We start from the raw sequence: 20,607 nt of genomic DNA, 5'->3' as shown, positions 1-20,607 counted from the left end.
TGTGTGTGTGTGAGAGGGTGAGGAGTTGGGTGGGGAACAGTGTGTGTGTGTGAGAGTGTGAGGAGTTGGATGGGGAACAGTGTGTGTGTGTGTGAGAGTGTGGGGAGTTTGATGGGGAACATTGTGTGTGTGTGTGAGAGTGGAGTTGGCTGTGGAACAGTGTGTGTGTGAGAGGGCGGGTAGTTGGATGGGGAACATTGTGTGTGTGTGTGAGAGGGGAGTTGGCTGTGGTACAGTGTGCATGTGCGTGTGAGGGTGGGAGTTGGATGGAGAACAGTGTTTGTGTGTGTGAGAGGGTGGGGAGTTGGTTGTGGAACAGTGTGTGTGTGTGTGTGTGTGTGTGTGTGAGAGGGTGGGGAGTTGGATGGGGAACAGTGTGTGTGTGTGTGTGTGTGTGTGTGGGAGAGGGTGTGGAGTTGGATGGGGAATAGTGTGTGTGTGTGTGTGAGAGGGTGGCGAGTTGGATGGGGAACAGTGTGTGTGTGTGTGAGAGGGTGGGGATTTGGTTGGGGAACATTGTTTGTGTGTGTGTGAGGGTCGGGAGTTGGATGGGGAACAGTGTGTGTGTGTGTGATTGGGTGGGGAGTTGGATGGGGAACAGTGTGTGTGTGTGTGTGTGAGAGGGTGGGGAGTTGGATGGGGAACAGTGTGGGTGTGTGTGTGTGAGAGGGTGGGGAGTTGGATGGGGAACAGTGTGTGTGTGTGTGTGTGAGAGGGTGGGGAGTTGGATGGGGAACAGTGTGTGTGTGTGTGTGAGAGGGTGCGGAGTTGGATGGGGAACAGTGTGTGTGTGTGTGAGAGGGTGGGGATTTGTTTGGGGAACATTGTTTGTGTGTGTGTGAGGGTCGGGAGTTGGATGGGGAACAGTGTGTGTGTGTGTGAGTGGGTGGGGAGTTGGATGGGGAACAGTGTGTGTGTGTGTGAGAGGGTGGGGAGTTGGATGGGGAACAGTGGGTGTGTGTGTGTGAGAGAGGGTGGGGAGTTGGATGGGGATAAGTAGTGTTTGTGACAGGGCGGGGAGTTGGTTGGGGAACAGTGTCTGTGTGCGTGTGAGGGTGGGGAGTTGGATGGGGAACATTGTTTGTGTGTGAGAGGGTGGGGAGTTGGATGGGGAACAGTGTGTGTGTGTGTGTGAGGGTGGGTAGTTGGATGGGGAACATTGTGTGTGTGTGTGAGAGGGGAGTTGGCTGTGGAACAGTGTTTGTGTGTGTGAGAGGGTGGGGAGTTGGTTGTGGAACAGTGTGTGTGTGTGTGAGAGGGTGGGGAGTTGCATGGGGAACAGTGTGTGTGTGTGTGTGTGTGTGTGGGTGTGTGTGAGAGGGTGGGGAGTTGGATGGGGAACAGTGTGTGTGTGAGAGGGTGGGGTGTTGGATGGGGAACAGTGTGTGTGGGTGTGTGTGAGAGGGTGGGGAGTTGGATGGGGAACATTGTGGGTGTGTGAGAGGGTGGGGATTTGAATGGGGAACAGTGTGTGTGTGTGAGAGGGTGGGGAGTTGGATAGGGAACATTGTGTCTGTGAGAGAGGGTGGGGAGTTTGATGGCGGAACTGTGTGTGTGTGAAAGGGTGGGGATTTGGTTGGGGAACAGTGTGTGTGTGAGAGGGTGGGGAGTTGGATGGGGAACAGTGTGGGTGTGTGTGTGTGTGAGAGTGTGGGGAGTTGGATGGGGAACAGTGTTGGTGTGTGTGTGTGTGAGAGGGTGGGGAGTTGGATGGGGAACAGTGTGTGTGTGTGTGAGAGGGTGAGGAGTTGGATGGGGAACAGTGTGTGTGTGTGTGAGAGGGTGAGGTGTTGGATGGGGAACAGTGTGTGTGTCTGTGAGAGTGTGAGGAGTTGGATGGGGAACAGTGTGTGTGTGTGAGCGGGTGGGGATTTGGTTGGGGAACAGTGTGTGTGTGTGTGTGAGGGTCGGGAGTTGGATGGGGAACAGTGTTTGTGTGTGTGTGTGTGTGTGTGTGTGTGTGAGAGAGGGTGGGGAGTTGGATGGGGAACAGTGTGTGTGTGTGAGAGGGTGGGGGGCTGGATGGGGAACAGTGTGTGTGTGTGAGAGGGTGGGGTGTTGGATGGGGAACAGTGTGTGTGTGTGAGAGGGTGGGGTGTTGGATGGGGAAGAGTGTGTGTGGGTGTGTGTGAGAGGGTGGGGAGTTGGATGGGGAACAGTGTGTCTGTGAGAGAGGGTGGGGAGTTTGATGGCGGAACAGTGTGTGTGTGAAAGGGTGGGGAGTTGGTTGGGGAACAGTGTGTGTGTGAGAGTGTGGGGAGTTGGATGGGGAACAGTGTGGATGTGTGTGTGTGTGAGAGGGTGGGGAGTTGAATGGGGAACAGTGTGTGTGTGTGTGAGAGGGTGAGGAGTTGGATGGGGAACAGTGTGTGTGTGTGTGAGAGGGTGAGGAGTTGGATGGGGAACAGTATGTGTGTGTGAGAGTGTGAGAAGTTGGATGGGGAACAGTGTGTGTGTGTGTGAGAGTGTGGGGAATTTGATGGGGAACATTGTGTGTGTGAGAGTGGAGTTGGCTGTGGAACAGTGTGTTTGTGTGAGAGGGCGGGTAGTTGGATGGGAATATTGTGTGTGTGTGTGAGAGGGGAGTTGGCTGTGGTACAGTGTGCATGTGCGTGTGAGGGTGGGAGTTGGATGGAGAACGGTGTTTGTGTGTGTGAGAGGGTGGGGAGTTGGTTGTGGAACAGTGTGTGTGTGTGTGTGTGTGTGTGTGTGGGAGAGGGTGGGGAGTTGGATGGGGAATAGTGTGTGTGTGTGAGAGGGTGGGGATTTGGTTGGGGAACATTGTTTGTGTGTGTGTGAGGGTCGGGAGTTGGATGGGGAACAGTGTGTGTGTGTGTGAGTGGGTGGGGAGTTGGATGGGGAACAGTGTGTGTGTGTGTGTGTGTGAGAGGGTGGGGAGTTGGATGGGGAACAGTGTGGGTGTGTGTGTGTGAGAGGGTGGGGAGTTGGATGGGGAACAGTGTGTGTGTGTGTGTGTGAGAGGGTGGGGAGTTGGATGGGGAACAGTGTGTGTGTGTGTGTGAGAGGGTGGGGAGTTGGATGGGGAACAGTGTGTGTTTGTGTGAGAGGGTGGGGATTTGGTTGGGGAACATTGTTTGTGTGTGCGTGAGGGTCGGGAGTTGGATGGGGAACAGTGTGTGTGTGTGTGTGAGTGGGTGGGGAGTTGGATGGGAAACATTGTGTGTGTGTATGAGAGGGTGGAGAGTTGGATGGGGAAAAGTGTGTGTGTGTGTGAGAGGGTGGGGAGTTGGATGGGGAACAGTGGGTGTGTGTGTGTGTGAGAGGGTGGGGAGTTGGATGGGGATAAGTAGTGTTTGTGACAGGGCGGGGAGTTTGTTGGGGAACAGTGTCTGTGTGCGTGTGAGGGTGGGGAGTTGGATGGGGAACATTGTGTGTGTGTGAGAGGGTGGGGAGTTGGATGGGGAACATTGTGTGTGTGTGTGAGAGGGGAGTTGGCTGTGGAACAGTGTTTGTGTGTGTGAGAGGGTTGGGAGTTGGTTATGGAACAGTGTGTGTGTGTGTGAGAGTGGGGAGATGCATGGGGAACAGTGTGTGTGTGTGTGTGTGTGTGAGAGGGCGGGGAGTTGGATGGGGAACAGTGTGTGTGTGAGAGGGTGGGGTGTTGGATGGGGAACAGTGTGTGTGGGTGTGTGTGAGAGGGTGGGGAGTTGGATGGGGAACATTGTGGGTGTGTGAGAGGGTGGGGATTTGAATGGGGAACAGTGTGGGTGTGTGTGTGTGAGAGGGTGGGGAGTTGGATGGGGAACAGTGTGTCTGTGAGAGAGGGTTGGGAGTTTGATGGTGGAACAGTGTGTGTGTGAAAGGGTGGGGAGTTGGTTGGGGAACAGTGTGTGTGTGTGAGAGGGTGGGGAGTTGGATGGGGAACAGTGTGGGTGTGTGAGAGGGTGGGGAGTTGGATGGGGAACAGTGTGGGTGTGTGTGTGTGTGAGAGTGTGGGGAGTTGGATAGGGAAAAGTGTGGGTGTTTGTGAGAGGGTGTTGAGATGGATGGGGAACAGTGTGGGTGTGTGTGAGAGGGTGGGGAGTTGGATGGGGAACAGTGTTTGTGTGCGTGAGAGGGTGGGGAGTTGGATGGGGAACAGTGTGTGTGTGTGTGTGAGAGGGGAGTTGGCTGTGGAACAGTGTTTGTGTTTGTGAGAGGGTGGGGAGTTGGATGGGGAACAGTGTGTGTGTGTGTGTGAGAGGGTAGGGAGTTGGTTGGGGAACACTTTGTGTGTGAAAGGTTGGGGAGTTTGATGGCGGAACAGTGTGTGTGTGTGTGTGAGAGGGTGGAGAGTTGGATGGGGAACAGTGTGTGTGTGTGTGAGAGGGTGGGGAGTTGGATGGGGAATAGTGTGGGTGTGTGTGTGTGAGAGGGTGGGGAGTTGGTTGTGGAACATTGTGTGTGTGTGTGAGAGGGGAGTTGGCTGTGGAACAGTGTTTGTGTGTGTGAGAGGGGAGTTGGCTGTGGAACAGTGTTGGATGGGGAACAGTGTTTGTGTGTGTGTGTGTGTGTGTGTGTGTGAGAGTGGCTGGGGAGTTAGATGGGGAACAGTGTGTGTGTGTGTGAGAGGGTGGAGAGTTGGATGGGGAAAAGTGTGTGTGTGTCTATGAGAGGGTGGGGAGTTGGATGGGGAACAGTGGGTGTGTGTGTGTGTGAGAGGGTGGGGAGTTGGATGGGGATAAGTAGTGTTTGTGACAGGGCGGGGAGTTGGTTGGGGAACAGTGTCTGTGTGCGTGTGAGGGTGGGGAGTTGGATGGGGAACATTGTGTGTGTGTGAGAGGGTGGGGAGTTGGATGGGGAAAAGTGTGTGTGTGTGTGTGAGAGGGTGGGGAGTTGGATGGGGAACAGTGGGTGTGTGTGTGTGTGAGAGGGTGGGGAGTTGGATGGGGATAAGTAGTGTTTGTGACAGGGTGTGGAGTTGGTTGGGGAACAGTGTCTGTGTGTGTGTGAGGGTGGGGAGTTGGATGGGGAACAGAGTGTGTGTGTGTGTGAGGGTGGGTAGTTGGATGGGGAACATTGTGTGTCTGTGTGAGAGGGGAGTTGGCTGTGGAACAGTGTTTGTGTGTGTGAGAGGGTGGGGAGTTGGTTGTGGAACAGTGTGTGTGTGTGTGTGTGTGAGAGTGGGGAGTTGCATGGGGAACAGTGTGTGTGTGTGTGTGTGTGTGTGTGAGAGGTTGGGGAGTTGGATGGGGAACAGTGTGTGTGTGAGAGGGTGGGGTGTTGGATGGGGAACAGTGTGTGTGGGTGTGTGTGAGAGGGTGGGGAGTTGGATGGGGAACATTGTGGGTGTGTGAGAGGGTGGGGATTTGAATGGGGAACAGTGTGGGTGTGTGTGTGTGAGAGGGTGGGGAGTTGGATGGGGAACAGTGTGTCTGTGAGAGAGGGTGGGGAGTTTGATGGTGGAACAGTGTGTGTGTGAAAGGGTGGGGAGTTGGTTGGGGAACAGTGTGTGTGTGTGAGAGGGTGGGGAGTTGGATGGGGAACAGTGTGGGAGAGTGTGTGTGTGAGAGTGTGGGGAGTTGGATGGGGAACAGTGTGGGTGTTTGTGAGAGGGTGTTGAGATGGATGGGGAACAGTGTGGGTGTGTGTGAGAGGGTGGGGAGTTGGATGGGGAACAGTGTGTGTGTGTGTGAGAGGGTGGGGAGTTGGATGGGGAACAGTTTGGGTGTGTGTGCGTGTGAGGGTGGGGAGTTGTATGGGGAAGTGTCTGTGTGTGTGTGAGAGGGGAGTTCGCTGTGGAACAGTGTTTGTGTTTGTGAGAGGGTGGGGAGTTGGATGGGGAACAGTGTGTGTGTGTGCGTGTGAGAGGGTAGGGAGTTGGTTGGGGAACACTGTTTGTGTGTGAAAGGGTGGGGAGTTTGATGGCGGAACTGTGTGTGTGTGTGTGTGAGAGGGTGGACAGTTGGATGGGGAACAGTGTGTGTGTGTGTGAGAGGGTGGGCAGTTGGATGGGGAACAGTGTGGGTGTGTGTGTGTGAGAGGGTGGGGAGTTGGATGGGGAATAGTGTGGGTGTGTGTGTGTGTGAGTGCGGTGATTTGGTTGGGGAACAGTGTGTGTGTGTGTGTGTGAAAGGGTGGGGAGTTGGATGGGGAACAGTGTGTGTGTGTGTGTGAGAGGGTGGGGATTTGGTTGGGTAACAGTGTGTGTTTGTGTGTGAGGGTCGGGAGTTGAATGGGGAATAGTGTGTGTGTGTGTGTGTGTGTGTGTGTGTGAGAGGGTGGGGAGTTGGATGGGGAACATTGTGTGTGTGTGTGTGTGAGATGGTAGGGATTTGGTTGGGGAACAGTGTGTGTGTGTGAGAGGATGGGGAGTTTGATGGTGGAACACTGTGTTTTTGAGAGGGTTGGGAGTTGGATGGGGAATAGTGTGTGTGTGTGTGTGTGTGTGTGTGTGAGAGGGTGGGGAGTTGGATGGGGAACAGTGTGTGTGTGTGTGTGTGTGAGAGGTTGGGGAGTTGGTTGGCAAACAATATGTGTGTGTGTGTGTGTGTGTGTGTGTGTGTAAGTGAGAGCACGTGGTGTTGGATGGGGAACATTGTGTGTGTGTGAGAGGGTGGGGAGTTTGATGGCGGAACAGTGTGTATGTGTGAGAGGGTGGGGAGTTGGTTGAGGAACAGTGTGTGTGTGTGAGAGGCTGGGGAGTTGGATGGGGAAAAGTGTGTGTGTGTGAGAGGGTGGGGAGTTGGTTGGGGAACAGTGTGTGTGTGTGAGAGGGTGGGGAGTTGGTTGGGAACAGTGTATGTGTGTGAGAGGGTGGGGAGTTGGATGGGGAACAGTGTGTGTGTGTGTGAGTGGGTGGGGAGTTGGATGGGGAACAGTGTGGGTGTGTGTGAGAGGGTGGGGAGTTGGATGGGGAACAGTGTGTGTGTGTGAGTGGGTGGGGAGTTGGATGGGGAACAGTGTGGGTGTGTGTGTGTGAAAGGGTGGGGAGTTGGATGGGGAACAGTGTGTGTGTGTGTGAGAGAGTGGGGAGTTGGATGGGGAACAGTGTGTGTGTGAGAGGGTGGGGGGTTGGATCGGGAACAGTGTGTGTGTGAGAGACCGTGGGGAGTTGGATGGGGAATAGTGTGTGTGTGTGTGTGTGTGTGTGAGAGTGTGGGGAGTTGCATGGGGAACAGTAGTGTTTGTGAGAGGGTGGGGAGTTGGATGGGGAACAGCGTGTGTGTGTGTGTGTGTGTGTGTGTGAGGGTGGGGAGTTGGATGGGGAACAGTGTGTGTGTGAGAGGGTGCGGGGTTGGATGGGGAACAGTGTGTGTGTGTGAGAGTGTGGGGTGTTGGATGGGGAACAGTGTGGGTGTGTGTGTGTGTGTGAGGGTGGGGAGTTGGATGGGGAACAGTGTGTGTTTGTGAGAGGGTCGGGTGTTGAATGGGGAACAGTGTGTGTGTGTGTGTGTGTGTGTGTGTGTGAGAGAGGGTCGGGTGTTGAATGGGGAACAGTGTGTGTGTGTGTGTGTGTGTGTGAGAGGGTGGGGAGTTGGATGGGGAACAGTGTGTGTTTGTGAGAGGGTGGGGTGTTGGATGGGGAACAGTGTTTGTGTGTGTGTGTGAGAGGGTGGGGAGTTGGATGGGGAACATTGTTGGTGTGTGAGAGAGTGGGGAATTGGATGGGGAACAGTGTGGGTGTGTTTGTGTGAGAGGGTGCGGTGTTGGATGGGGAACAGTGTGTCTGTGTGAGAGGGTGGGGAGTTTGATGGCGGAACAGTGTGTGTGTGAAAGGGTGGGGAGTTGGTTGGGGAACAGTGTGTGTGTGTGAGAGGGTGGGGAGTTGGATGGGGAACAGTGTGGGAGAGTGTGTGTGTGAGAGTGTGGGGAGTTGGATGGGGAACAGTGTGGGTGTTTGTGAGAGGGTGTTGAGATGGATGGGGAACAGTGTGGTTGTGTGTGAGAGGGTGGGGAGTTGGATGGGGAACAGTGTGTGTGTGTGTGAGAGGGTGGGGAGTTGGATGGGGAACAGTTTGGGTGTGTGTGCGTGTGAGGGTGGGGAGTTGTATGGGGAAGTGTGTGTGTGTGTGTGAGAGGGGAGTTCGCTGTGGAACAGTGTTTGTGTTTGTGAGAGGGTGGGGAGTTGGATGGGGAACAGTGTGTGTGTGTGCGTGTGAGAGGGTAGGGAGTTGGTTGGGGAACACTGTTTGTGTGTGAAAGGGTGGGGAGTTTGATGGCGGAACTGTGTGTGTGTGTGTGTGAGAGGGTGGAGAGTTGGATGGGGAACAGTGTGTGTGTGTGTGAGAGGGTGGGCAGTTGGATGGGGAACAGTGTGGGTGTGTGTGTGTGAGAGGGTGGGGAGTTGGATGGGGAATAGTGTGGGTGTGTGTGTGTGTGAGTGCGGTGATTTGGTTGGGGAACAGTGTGTGTGTGTGTGTGAAAGGGTGGGGAGTTGGATGGGGAACAGTGTGTGTGTGTGTGTGAGAGGGTGGGGATTTGGTTGGGTAACAGTGTGTGTTTGTGTGTGAGGGTCGGGAGTTGAATGGGGAATAGTGTGTGTGTGTGTGTGTGTGTGTGTGTGTGTGAGAGGGTGGGGAGTTGGATGGGGAACATTGTGTGTGTGTGTGTGTGAGATGGTAGGGATTTGGTTGGGGAACAGTGTGTGTGTGTGAGAGGATGGGGAGTTTGATGGTGGAACACTGTGTTTTTGAGAGGGTTGGGAGTTGGATGGGGAATAGTGTGTGTGTGTGTGTGTGTGTGTGAGAGGGTGGGGAGTTGGATGGGGAACAGTGTGTGTGTGTGTGTGTGTGAGAGGTTGGGGAGTTGGTTGGCAAACAATATGTGTGTGTGTGTGTGTGTGTGTGTGTGTAAGTGAGAGCACGTGGTGTTGGATGGGGAACATTGTGTGTGTGTGAGAGGGTGGGGAGTTTGATGGCGGAACAGTGTGTATGTGTGAGAGGGTGGGGAGTTGGTTGAGGAACAGTGTGTGTGTGTGAGAGGCTGGGGAGTTGGATGGGGAAAAGTGTGTGTGTGTGAGAGGGTGGGGAGTTGGTTGGGGAACAGTGTGTGTGTGTGAGAGGGTGGGGAGTTGGTTGGGAACAGTGTATGTGTGTGAGAGGGTGGGGAGTTGGATGGGGAACAGTGTGTGTGTGTGTGAGTGGGTGGGGAGTTGGATGGGGAACAGTGTGGGTGTGTGTGAGAGGGTGGGGAGTTGGATGGGGAACAGTGTGTGTGTGTGAGTGGGTGGGGAGTTGGATGGGGAACAGTGTGGGTGTGTGTGTGTGAAAGGGTGGGGAGTTGGATGGGGAACAGTGTGTGTGTGTGTGAGAGAGTGGGGAGTTGGATGGGGAACAGTGTGTGTGAGAGAGGGTGGGGAGTTGGATGGGGAACAGTGTCTGTGTGTGTGAGAGGGTGGGGGGTTGGATCGGGAACAGTGTGTGTGTGAGAGACCGTGGGGAGTTGGATGGGGAATAGTGTGTGTGTGTGTGTGTGTGTGTGTGTGTGAGAGTGTGGGGAGTTGCATGGGGAACAGTAGTGTTTGTGAGAGGGTGGGGAGTTGGATGGGGAACAGCGTGTGTGTGTGTGTGTGTGTGTGTGAGGGTGGGGAGTTGGATGGGGAACAGTGTGTGTGTGAGAGGGTGCGGGGTTGGATGGGGAACAGTGTGTGTGTGTGAGAGTGTGGGGTGTTGGATGGGGAACAGTGTGGGTGTGTGTGTGTGTGTGAGGGTGGGGAGTTGGATGGGGAACAGTGTGTGTTTGTGAGAGGGTCGGGTGTTGAATGGGGAACAGTGTGTGTGTGTGTGTGTGTGTGTGTGTGTGAGAGGGTCGGGTGTTGAATGGGGAACAGTGTGTGTGTGTGTGTGTGTGTGTGTGTGAGAGGGTCGGGTGTTGAATGGGGAACAGTGTGTGTGTGTGTGTGTGTGTGTGTGTGAGAGGGTGGGTGTTGGATGGGGAACAATGGGCAGAATTTTTCATTGAGCGGGTGTGTACGCACCTGACCCGCTCGCGTGTAAATTCGCGCATAATGATGTCGGATGAGAGACCTGCGATATTTTGGTTGACAGGCATGAGCTGGATTCGGTACCATGCCCACCGTTATTTAAGAGGCCAGTTACAGCCATTAAAATGGCGATTGACGCCAATTCTATGTTGCCCTTGATTTTGCGCTCATCGCACACACAAAACGGGCAGGTGGACAGACGGCAATTCACAAAACCTCAACAACGGGCGGGATGAAAAGGGTCAACAACATTGCCAGTGTGAATAGTGGAATTTGGTAAACAATTTGCTGCTGGTGACTTATTGGTACTTGGCTTAATCTCTGTTTGGAGTTTCATCCTTAGCATTCCCAGGCTTCATTTCAGGACTCATTGCTGTCTGCCAGACCCCCTGAGGATTCAGACCATGTGGACCCTTCCAGGTATCAGACAACCTTCCCTTACCCTGGGAATAGGGATTGTGGTCTCCACTGTAGACACCTCCTCCTCTGAGGAAGAGAGGGGCAGAAGGGAGTGGAGGCAGGTGTCCCAATGCAGCTTCCAGGGGAGGGACCTGTGGGAGGAGAGGCGCAGGCACAGGGGGTGCAGGACCAGCAGGTAGTCCAAGCTGGAAGGGGCTGCAGAAGACGCCACTCCTGCTTCCAGGGTTTACAGGCGGTGATGCAGCTACCTCAGTATGTCAGAGGTGCAATGCCGAAGGAGGCTCTACCTCTCCAGGGTAACTGTGACCTTCAATTGCCAGATGATTGAGCCTGAGATCAGCTCTGACTGTGGACACCCCATGCCAGTGGCTCTGACAGTCACAGTGGCCCTCAACCTCTGTGTCTCTGGCTCAGTGGGGGATCTGTGTGGGGTCTCCCAATCGGTTGTCCACAGTTGCATCCAGCTGGTGACAGAAGTTCTATTCGGGTGGGTATTGACTTTCATTCATTTCTGTATAGATGAGGCCAGCCAGGCTGAGCGAGCCAGAGGCTTTGCAGTGATTGCTGGGTTCCCCCACATCCAGGGTGCAATCGACTGCACACATGTGGCCATCAAGGCACCAGCGGCTCAGCCGGGTGCCTTTGTCAACAGGAAGGGATTCCACCCTACAAACATCCAGATAGTTTGTGACCACAGGATGCAGATTCTGCTAGTCTGTGCAAGGTACCCTGGCAGCTCCCATGGTGCCTACACCCTCAGACACTCCCAGGTGCCGGGGCTCTTCAGTGCTCCAGCCCGACTGAATGGATGGCTGCTGGGTGACAAGGGCTATCCACTGAAAAGGTGGCTCCTGATGCCTCTCCGCCACCCAAGAACAGAGGCAGAGCAGCGTTATAATAGGAATCACACCTCCACAAGGGTGGTGATAGCGAGGACCATAGCTTTTCTGAAGACTCACTTCCGATGCCTGGACCGTTCAGGGGGAGCAGTACAATACCCTCCAGAGTGGGTGTCACTGATTGTGGTTGCATGCTACGCTCTCCACAATCGGGCACTGGCAAGGGGGGTCCCACTGCAGGAAGAGGATCCTGATGCAGCTGCACGGGCCACAGAAGCTGAATCCAGTAGTGAGTCAGAAGAGGAGCACAGTGAGGGAACGCTGAGGGTGTGGAGACAGACCTCGGTAACCTCCAGGGAGGCAGGGGCACCAGGGACACATTGATCCAAAGCTCCTTCAACTAGGCTGCCAAATAAGCGCTACCAGCTCATGCCAGGGCTGCCTCCTCCATCCCAAAGTCTGAATTGACCCTTTATGAGGGGCATGGACAGGGTGGATGGGGAGCAGCTGTTCCCCTTAGTTGAAGGGTCAGTCACAAGGGGACATAAGTTCAAGGTGTGGTTTGGAGGTTTAGGGGGGATGTGAGGAAAAGCTTTTTTACCCAGAGGGTGGTGATGGTCTGGAATGCGCTGCCTGGGAGGGTGGTGGAGGCGGGTTGCCTCACATCCTTTAAAAAGTACCTGGATGAGCACTTGGCACGTCATAACATTCAAGGCTATGGGCCAAGTGCTGGTAAATGGGATTAGGTAGGTAGGTCAGGTGTTTCTCACGTGTCGGCGCAGACTCGATGGGCCGAAAAGCCTCTTCTGCACTGTGTGATTCTGTGATTTCCCTTGACCCCAAAGTCCACTCAGTGCCTGTGCAATAAAATTTCAAGCCACCCACATCCAGCATTACACACTGGCGAATCCTGCACCACATTAAATAAAAAAGGTGAGGCATACTCAGGCCATTACGACAAAAGAGAATTTATCTCATTTTGATGCTCCAAATAAATGAACAGAACCTTCTCTGGTCTTCAACCCCAGACCAGTTAAAATAAACAAAACATTGCACAACAGAAGATTAACCGTGACCAGTACCTCTTGTGCTCATGGTGCCTTAAACTTACGTTTGCGAGTGCAACATCTAGGTGCTCCCTCCTCACTGGCACCAGCATTGGAGACAGCCTGCTGACTCTGCTGTCCTGTTGGCCTTGATGACCTTGGTGGTCGTCCTCTGGCCCGTGGAGCCTGTGCTGGCCCTGCCTGGGAGGGAGCGGCCAGTGCCATGGCTGGCATCTCCCCAGTTGCCTCAGCCTCTTCGGATGTCATGGTCACTGGCAGAGGGGCGGAGGAGCTGCGTCCATCATCCTGAGTGCCTGAGAGGAGGCCACAGAGACGACAGGCAGCTCATGCGCCAACGTTAGGTCACTCTGGACCTCCCTGCTCGCCATTGATGGACGGGCACCTAGCTGGGATACTGGGTGCCTCATCCATCTCCCACATTGACACTGACCACCTGAGGTCAGTGCCGGTGTGAGGGCTTACAGGTCCGAGCGCAATCCCAGGAACCCCTGACTCTGTCCCCCGAGCTGCCTCTCCACGAGAGTCTCCACTCTCTCAATGGAGGAGGCCGTGCTCTTGGCCATGAGGGTCAACACAGTGCTGATGCTCCGCATGGATTCCTCCATTACAGAGACCATGGCACGCAGACCCTCATGGATCTCTGCCAGATCCTCCTGCACATCTCGCTGGACATCCAGCATCTGCCGCCTAACGGACAACTCCAGAGGCTCATCGTCTGCCTTCGACTTAGCCTTGTCCTGATCTTCAGCCGTCCTCCAACTGTTGGTGCCCTGGGGCACCCTCTGCCTCCACCTGCACCTCAAGCGAGTGTGAAGTGCCCTCACCGCTGTGCACCGATATTCTAGCCGTCGATCAAATGACCACCAAGGTGCTGGTATCTGCGCTGGTGCCTGGTTCAGAGAGTGGGTGTGATACAGGTGCATCTGGAGCCTAGCTGTCCTCTGGCATCAGGGGTGAGCATTCAGGGTCCTGCGACTGGGTGCGTGGTGGGAAACCTAAGGGAGAACAATGATATGTCATTAGTTTAAGTCATCACACTGTCACTGTGCATGCCAGGCACCCTGGTGAGACCATGGAGATCTGCATCATGGTACCATCGTCTTTCAATGATCAATGAGGACTCCAGGTTTGAGGCTCACACCAATGATGAGGCTACATGAGAAACAATGTTTGCACCATCCAAAACTCTCACCTCTGTGCACTGCACTCTTATCTTCGTCTGATAACCCAGCCTCTCTGTGGCCGATTGACTGAGATACGTGTCTGCTCTCCAGCTCCAAGGCAGCCTGCTCGTACCTCGTGAGGATTAGGAGGTTTCGGGGACTTCTGATGGTCTGCGACCCTTCAATGTTGTTATGGGTCATCTTCTCCTGAAAGGACAGAGGAGCACTGATTAGTCCACTCTCTACCTGCAGCGCCATTGCAGACTGGACAACCCCACCTGAGGAACACCTCGCAGGGCACATCCAAGCCATAGCCCTTGAGCCACAAGGCACTCAGTCCAAGAAGCCAGGGCTCACCCTATTGGCCAGCTCCAATGCCACTGACAGTTGGCACTCAGACTCTAACACCCCTGAGTTCAATGGGTGGGTGGCCAGACCTTAACACTTCAACATATCGATCCATGCCAACACGGTACTCACCCTTCCTGAGCGCAGCAGGTCGTTATAGCTCTTGCGGAACTGTACCCTGGCGCGCCGCACAGCGTCTTAGCTGCTGATCTGGGCTGCCACCTCCTCCCAAGCTCTTAATGTCAGGTGTGGTGGCCTCCTCCCTCCATCCTGGGGGACAAGGGTGTCCCTCCTGGCAGCCGCCTCCTCCAGGAGGACCGCGGGGCACTCGTCCGAAAACCGGGGGGGGGCCAAGTGCCCACCAGACCTGCCCTCCCGTCCGGCGTCTGCAACAGGACTGGAAGCCATGATTTCCTGTTGACGACACCAAAGATTTCTTCTTCATTGGAGACCTTCCAGGGGCCGCGTGAGCCATTGTAAACCAGCAGCTGGGTCACCACTGGACCCAGCAGCCGATAGGCCCCTACCCCCGGTCGGCCCTTCCCGACTGGTGAGGAGCCGCATTACACACTGGGTGGGCTTTAATTGGTCCTCCTGCACGATATCCTGGTGGGGGGGCTGATCGCGGGCGGCAGCCTGTTTCCCGGCCACTCCCGGCCCACCAACCACACCAGCTAGCCTAACTCAAAATTCTGCCCGGTGTGTGTGTGAGAGGGTGGGGAGTTGGATGGGGTACAGTGTGTGTGTGTGAGAGAGGGTGGGGAGTTGGATGGGGTACAGTGTGTGTGTGTGAGAGAGGGTGGGGAGTTGGATGGGGTACAGTGTGTGTGTGTGTGAGAGGGTGGGGAGTTGGATGGGGTACAGTGTGTGTGTGTGAGAGAGGGTGGGGAGTTGGATGGGGTACAGTGTGTGTGTGTGAGAGGGTGGGGAGTTGGATGGGGTACAGCGTGCGTGAGAGGGTGGGGAGTTGGATGGGGTACAGTTTGTGTGAGGTGGGTGGGGAGTTGGATGGGGAACAGTGTGTGTCTGTGAGAGGGTGGGGAGTTGGATGGGGTATAGCGTGTGTGAGAGGGTGGGGACTTGGATGGGGAACAGTGTGTGTGAGGGGGTGGGGAGTTGGATGGGGTACAGTGTGTGTGAGGGGGTTGGGAGTTGGATGGGGTACAGTGTGTGAGAGGGTGGGGACTTGGATGGGGAACAGTGTGTGTGTGTGTGTGTGTGTGTGTCTGTATGTGTGTGTGTGTGTGTGAGAGAGGTTGGGGAATTGGATGGTGTACAATGTGTGTGAGGGGGGTGGGGAGTTGTATGGGGTACAGTGTGTGTGAGAGGGTGGGGAGTTGGATGGGGTACAGTGTGTGTGAGAGGGTGGGGGGTTGGATGAGGTACAGTGTGTGTGAGAAGGTGTGGAGTTGGATGGGGTACAGTGTGTGTGAGAGGGTGGGGAGTTGGATGTGGAACAGTGTGTGTGTGTGTGTGTCTGTGTGTGTGTGTGAGAGAGGTTGGGAAGTTGGATGGTGTACAATGTGTGTGAGGGGGGGTGGGGAGTTGTATGGGGTACAGTGTGTGTGAGAGGGTGGGGAGTTGGATGGGGAACAGTGTGTGTGTGAGAGGGTGGGGAGTTAGATGGGGAACAGTGTGTGTGTGAGAGTGGGGAGTTGGATGGGGAACAGTGTGTGTGTGAGAGTGTGGGGAGTTGGATGGGGAACAGTGTGTGTGTGTGTGAGAGGGTGGGGAGTTGGATGGGGAACAGTGTGGGTGTGTGTGTGTGAGAGGGTGGGGAGTTGGATGGGGTACAGTGTGTGTGAGAGGGTGGGGAGTTGGATGGGGTACAGTATGTGAGACAGAGGGTGGGGAGTTGGATGGAGTACAGTGTGTGTGAGAGGGTGGGCAGTTGGACGGGGTACAGTGTGTGTGAGAGAGTGGGGAGTTGGATGGGGAACAGTGTGTGTGTGTGAGAGTGTGGGGAGTTGGATGGAGTACAGTGTGTGTGAGAGGGTGGGCAGTTGGACGGGGTACAGTGTGTGTGAGAGAGTGGGGAGTTGGATGGGGAACAGTGTGTGTGTGTGTGAGAGGGTGGGGAGTTGGATGGGGTACAGTATGTGAGACAGAGGGTGGGGAGTTGGATGGGGTACAGTGTGTGTGAGAGGGTGGGCAGTTGGATGTGGTACTGTGTGTCTCTGTGTCTGTGTGTGTGTGGGTGGGGAGTTGAGTTTGATGAACACTCTACGATGCAGAAATAGACACCCACACACGCACCCTTGCTTCTGCAGCTTCTACACCGATGTCTACATGAGGACAGTAAACACCATATAGATTGTACACTGACACACACATTGTACATCCAAACAATATGCCTTCAGCGTGCACACACGGCCCGCCCACATAAAACACAGAGCACTGCTAAGATGCAGGATGCACACAAAGCTCCCACTCAATCTTAGAGCAATGCACACACCTATATTCATACTCACACTCAGCCACTGGCAGACTGTGACAAAGAAGCAAATGCCAATTTATTGCACAGCCTGCACACATTCCTGTCCTGTGCTTTCCGCTGTGAATCTCATTGGCACCTGATGCACAATGCAAAGGGCTGGGGGTCGGGCAAGGACAGAGCCCTGAGGCTGTGCCCACCTCACGTGTGCAGCTTGCCCACTGTTAATGTTAACCCTTCAAACCCCAACCCCCCTCCCAAACCCAACCTCACCTCTGCAGTGATGTCCCTCTGTTAACCCTTTGAGTACCATCAGCGTGTCAACAGGCGGGGAACAAGGATTTCACCCTTGTTTGCTGCTCTGCGCTGAGATGACCACACCGAGGGAGGTGGGGGGTGGGGATTTCTCTCTCTGACCACCAAGACCAAATGTTCCATCGGTGACAACTCTCTGCTGCCTCTCTGCTCTGGCCAACCCGAGAGCCGGGGCTTTATTTTTGTGTGTGTGTGGTTGGAGTGGCGGTGGGGTGGGGTGCGGTGGGGAGGGGAGATGTTAATCCAAGTGCCCCCGGCACGGCAGATCCCAGTGACTGACCCCCCCACACCACACACCGGGATGGGCACCGGGGGACAGGACTGCAAAATCAGGGGCTTCAGCAGGACAGAGAAAAATCGGGCGCAGCGTGAAAGGGGAAGGGGACCCATTTCACCCGCTTTCAATATTCCATTTTTTAATGCCCCCACCCCACCACCACCGCTCTCGCCCTCGCTGAACCTCCAGGGTGCCCTTGAAGCATTGGAATCAATTTGCCTCTCCAAGCTGAGCCTCATTTCACCTCCCCCCTCCCTCCAAAGGGCAAATTCAGGACCTGCCAGAGGAAACTAAAAGGGAAGACTCCCTTCGGCCCGTCGAGTCCGTGCTGGCTCTCTGGTGGAGATGTCCCAATTCAGCCTCTCTCCCCACCCCCCCCCCCTCCCTCCCTCCCTCCCTCTCCCCATCCACCCAGCCTTGGAAATGTCCCCCTTTTTGCAAAAACCTCAAGACCTCAAGGATGCCGAAGAAGCTTTTGAGGCGCCGGTGGAGATCCAACTCTTTGCCTCAATGCTCACTTGTGGGCTCCTCAACATTGTGTCTCTCGGCGCTGACTTTGTCTGTCCACCAACCCCATCCCTCCCAAACCACACCCGGTGCAACTTTCCCACACAGCTGCTGCATTTTACAGTTTTACACACAGGACGACAGCCCAGGCCAGGGTGAGGGGTAGGGAGGGGGAGAAGGAACATTTTCTCTCTCCCTCCCTCTCTCTCTCTCTCTCCCTCGTTAAAACGTGCAACCTGTTCGAAAAAGGTGTCACTGTGAAGTCTGGCTCCAACACGGCATGTCGGTCGACAGGAGATGGGGAAAATGTCAGTCAAACCTTACCCCGAGCCGACAGTTTCTTTGTGTTGATGATCTTCGCCGCATATTCCTGTCCAGACAGAATCTTAACGCACCGTTTTACAATGGAAAAAGCTCCCCTGAAATCACCAACCAACATGTTTTAGTTTATTGACAAGAAGCAGACGCGCGTCCACACACACACACACACAGATACACACACACACACACACACACACATATATATATATTTACACAAAGTAAAACTAGAAGGCTTTGCTAATGAAGACAGTTTGCAAGATGCATCCCTTACTTTCCCAGCTCTTCATACATCTGGTATTCCTCGCTGAATCGAGTGCATATGATTGTGGCCATCCTGTCGGTATGACTCCTTCCCAAAGCTGCTTCTGCTAGGCTCTGTCTCTCTCTCTCTCTCTCTGTTTGTGTGTGTGTGTGTGTGTGTGTGTCTCTCTCTCTCTCTTTCCAAAGGCGATAGTCTCTGTGGTGGATTTGATTGACAGCTCACTACATGGGCAAAAAAAGAGAGAAAATCCAACCAGTACGAACCTCACTAGTTGGTGTATTTTTCTCTCCCCCACCCACCACCCCTACCTCAGCATCATTCTCCTCCCTCCCTCGATCTGTTTCCAAGGCAACAACACTGAGAGCTTCACAAAAGCTGCCTTGACACTTTGAATACTGGCTGCAGCCTTCACACTCACACGGTGTAAGGAGAAGGGATGGGGAAACCGTCAGGCCGCGTGTGAAAATCGTCATTTTTTTTAAAAAAAATTCAAATATAAAAACCTTCCTGAAAATTAAACCGAGGCCAAAAGATCCCCCGACACCTCTTTCTGCCAAACGCAGCAGGGACGGCGAATTATGGTAAGGGGTGGATCAACTGTTACTGGGCTGGGAATTAGCGAGATGAAAGATTTGCATTTCTATAGCACCTTTCATGACCACCTGACATGCTGAAGGCAATTTTCAGCCGATGAAGTACTTTTGAAGTATAGACACTGTTGTAATGCACAAAGCGTAGTGCAAATTGGCACACGGCCATCTCCCATACAGTAATGGGATGCTGCTTGAGGGAGACCTCCCCTGCTCTTCTTCCAAATAGTGCCATAGGATCTTTCCAATCCACCTGAGAGGACAGGTGGAGCCTCAGGTTAACACTGCACTGCAGTGTTGCCTGAATTTTTGTGCGTGAGGTTGGAAATGAACGCACGGCCTTCCAGCTCGAGGGTTGCCCACCGAACCACATTGGCCATAATTAGATAGAAGCGGCTATATCGCAAATTGAGAGAATGAAGCTTAAGTAGTTCATGAGTTCAACTGATTGCTCTAAATAGGATTAAAGCACTAAACTCCTTCTTGTTATCTGTAATATATCCTGAAGCATCTTTGTAATGATGTATGGCCACAGTTGATATTGTTGTTTGAAAAGGTTTTAATGAGGGATCCGAAATTGTTTCAAAGACCCGACCTTCCTTTCACCTCTTCCTTGTTTTCACGGCAATCTTCCTTCCTTTAGTTTGGTTAATGATTCCATATTCCAAGATTTACCTTGACAGGTCAGTCAAGGCTTCACATCTCCCTTCCGCCCCACTCCATATCACCCCAGCATCTCCATCGTGTCACTTTAAGACTCACTGCAGAGACACCAGTTCAAGATCACTCCCAGCAGCTCAGAAGTGTGATATGCCTCTTCCCGTCCCTCCATCTCCCCCTCCCTCCATCTCTCCTGCAACCTCCACCTTGAGTATTGCTGAAAAAAGAGACATGTCAAAGCTTTTCGTCTCGCACTCATCAGGAAACTTCACAAGAATACCAATAAAAGGGGAGAGCAACAATTTATACTGTATGTGAAGAGAGCGCTGACTGGTTGGCAAGTGGACACTGATTGATAGAATCTCCACCTTCCTCTGCCTCCCCTCCCTCTGTCCCCACCTTCCTTAACCTCCCCATCAATCTGACTTAACCTACCTCTGTCTGCCATCCCTTGATCTCCCCTCCCTCTGTCTCCTCCTTCCCTTCAATTAACAGGAGTTTAAAATCTAAGTTTTCTAACACACAGCCAATACTTACTGATTTGCTACATCTTCCAGTGTCAGCTGTGGCCCAGTTGGTAGTACTTTCACACTCTAATCCCAAAAAGTCATGGGTTCAAGTCCCACCCCAGAGGCTTGAGCACAAAATCCAGGCTGACACTCCAGTGTGGTAATGAGTGAGCGTGGCGCTGTTGAAGGTGCCAACCTTCAACTGAGACAATGAACCGTGGCCCTGTTTGTCCTCCCCAATTCCATGATATATTTTGAAGGACAGAGTAGTTCTCCTTAGGTGTCCCAGTCCAATCCATCACCTCACACCACAAACTCAGCTCCAACCACCAAGAAACCTGATCTTCTGATGATGGGAGCTTTGCAGCATTTCATCATCATTATCATCATCAAATATGACTGCATATTATTATGGAGCTGCATGTGGGATCTTGCTGTGTGCCCCCATTAGTACAGTGACCACATTTTCAAAAGTACTTCATTAGCTGTAAAGTGCTTTGGGATGTCCTGATGTCTTGAAAGGCGCTATTTGATTGCAAGTTCTTGCTTTCTTAACCATTTGCCAGCAGAAACCACGGGGAGAAAATCAAGATCCAGTCAATTGATTATGTCTGCCTTTGATCCCATTCTCTCTCTCTCTCCCTTTATCTCTCTCTCTCTCTCTTTCTCTCTCTCTCCCTTTCGATGTCCCCAAAAGACGTTTGGATCAGGAGTCAAGCCCTGATTGCTGCAGAATAGAATCCATACTGAACAAGAGGGAATATTGCTAAGATTCACCCCCTCCCCCAGCCCCCACCCCACCCCACAAACCATCTACCCCCCCGCCCCATCACTCCCCCCAGTGAGGAGCCTTCATACAGGGTGAGAATTGTTCTTGCTGTTACGCTCCATGATGAGCACTTTTCGGCATTTCATACTCTGCATCATTAATCATGACATGAATGGCACTGGCATATTATTAACTAATGGG

The 20,607-nt window shown here is 53.8% G+C and overlaps 1 protein-coding gene across 3 annotated transcripts in view; it reads right to left on the bottom strand.

The window, feature by feature from the left end:
• The window catches only part of camk2a (calcium/calmodulin-dependent protein kinase II alpha), a 301,813-nt gene extending 283,864 nt beyond the window's left edge, over positions 1 to 17,949 (bottom strand). For all 3 annotated transcript variants that reach the window (XM_041193112.1, XM_041193113.1, XM_041193114.1), the window contains exons 1-2: positions 17,888 to 17,949; positions 17,620 to 17,714 (exon numbers count right to left, since the gene is read on the bottom strand). In XM_041193112.1, coding sequence (XP_041049046.1) covers positions 17,620 to 17,714; positions 17,888 to 17,949 — 157 coding nt within the window. The remainder of the gene's footprint in view (positions 1 to 17,619; positions 17,715 to 17,887) is intronic.
• Between the last annotated feature and the right edge of the window lie 2,658 nt (positions 17,950 to 20,607).

Source organism: Carcharodon carcharias, chromosome 8 (assembly GCF_017639515.1).
Source record: "Carcharodon carcharias isolate sCarCar2 chromosome 8, sCarCar2.pri, whole genome shotgun sequence".
NCBI classification, from domain to species: Eukaryota; Metazoa; Chordata; class Chondrichthyes; order Lamniformes; family Lamnidae; genus Carcharodon; species Carcharodon carcharias.
This window is presented reverse-complemented; position numbering and strand designations above follow the sequence as displayed.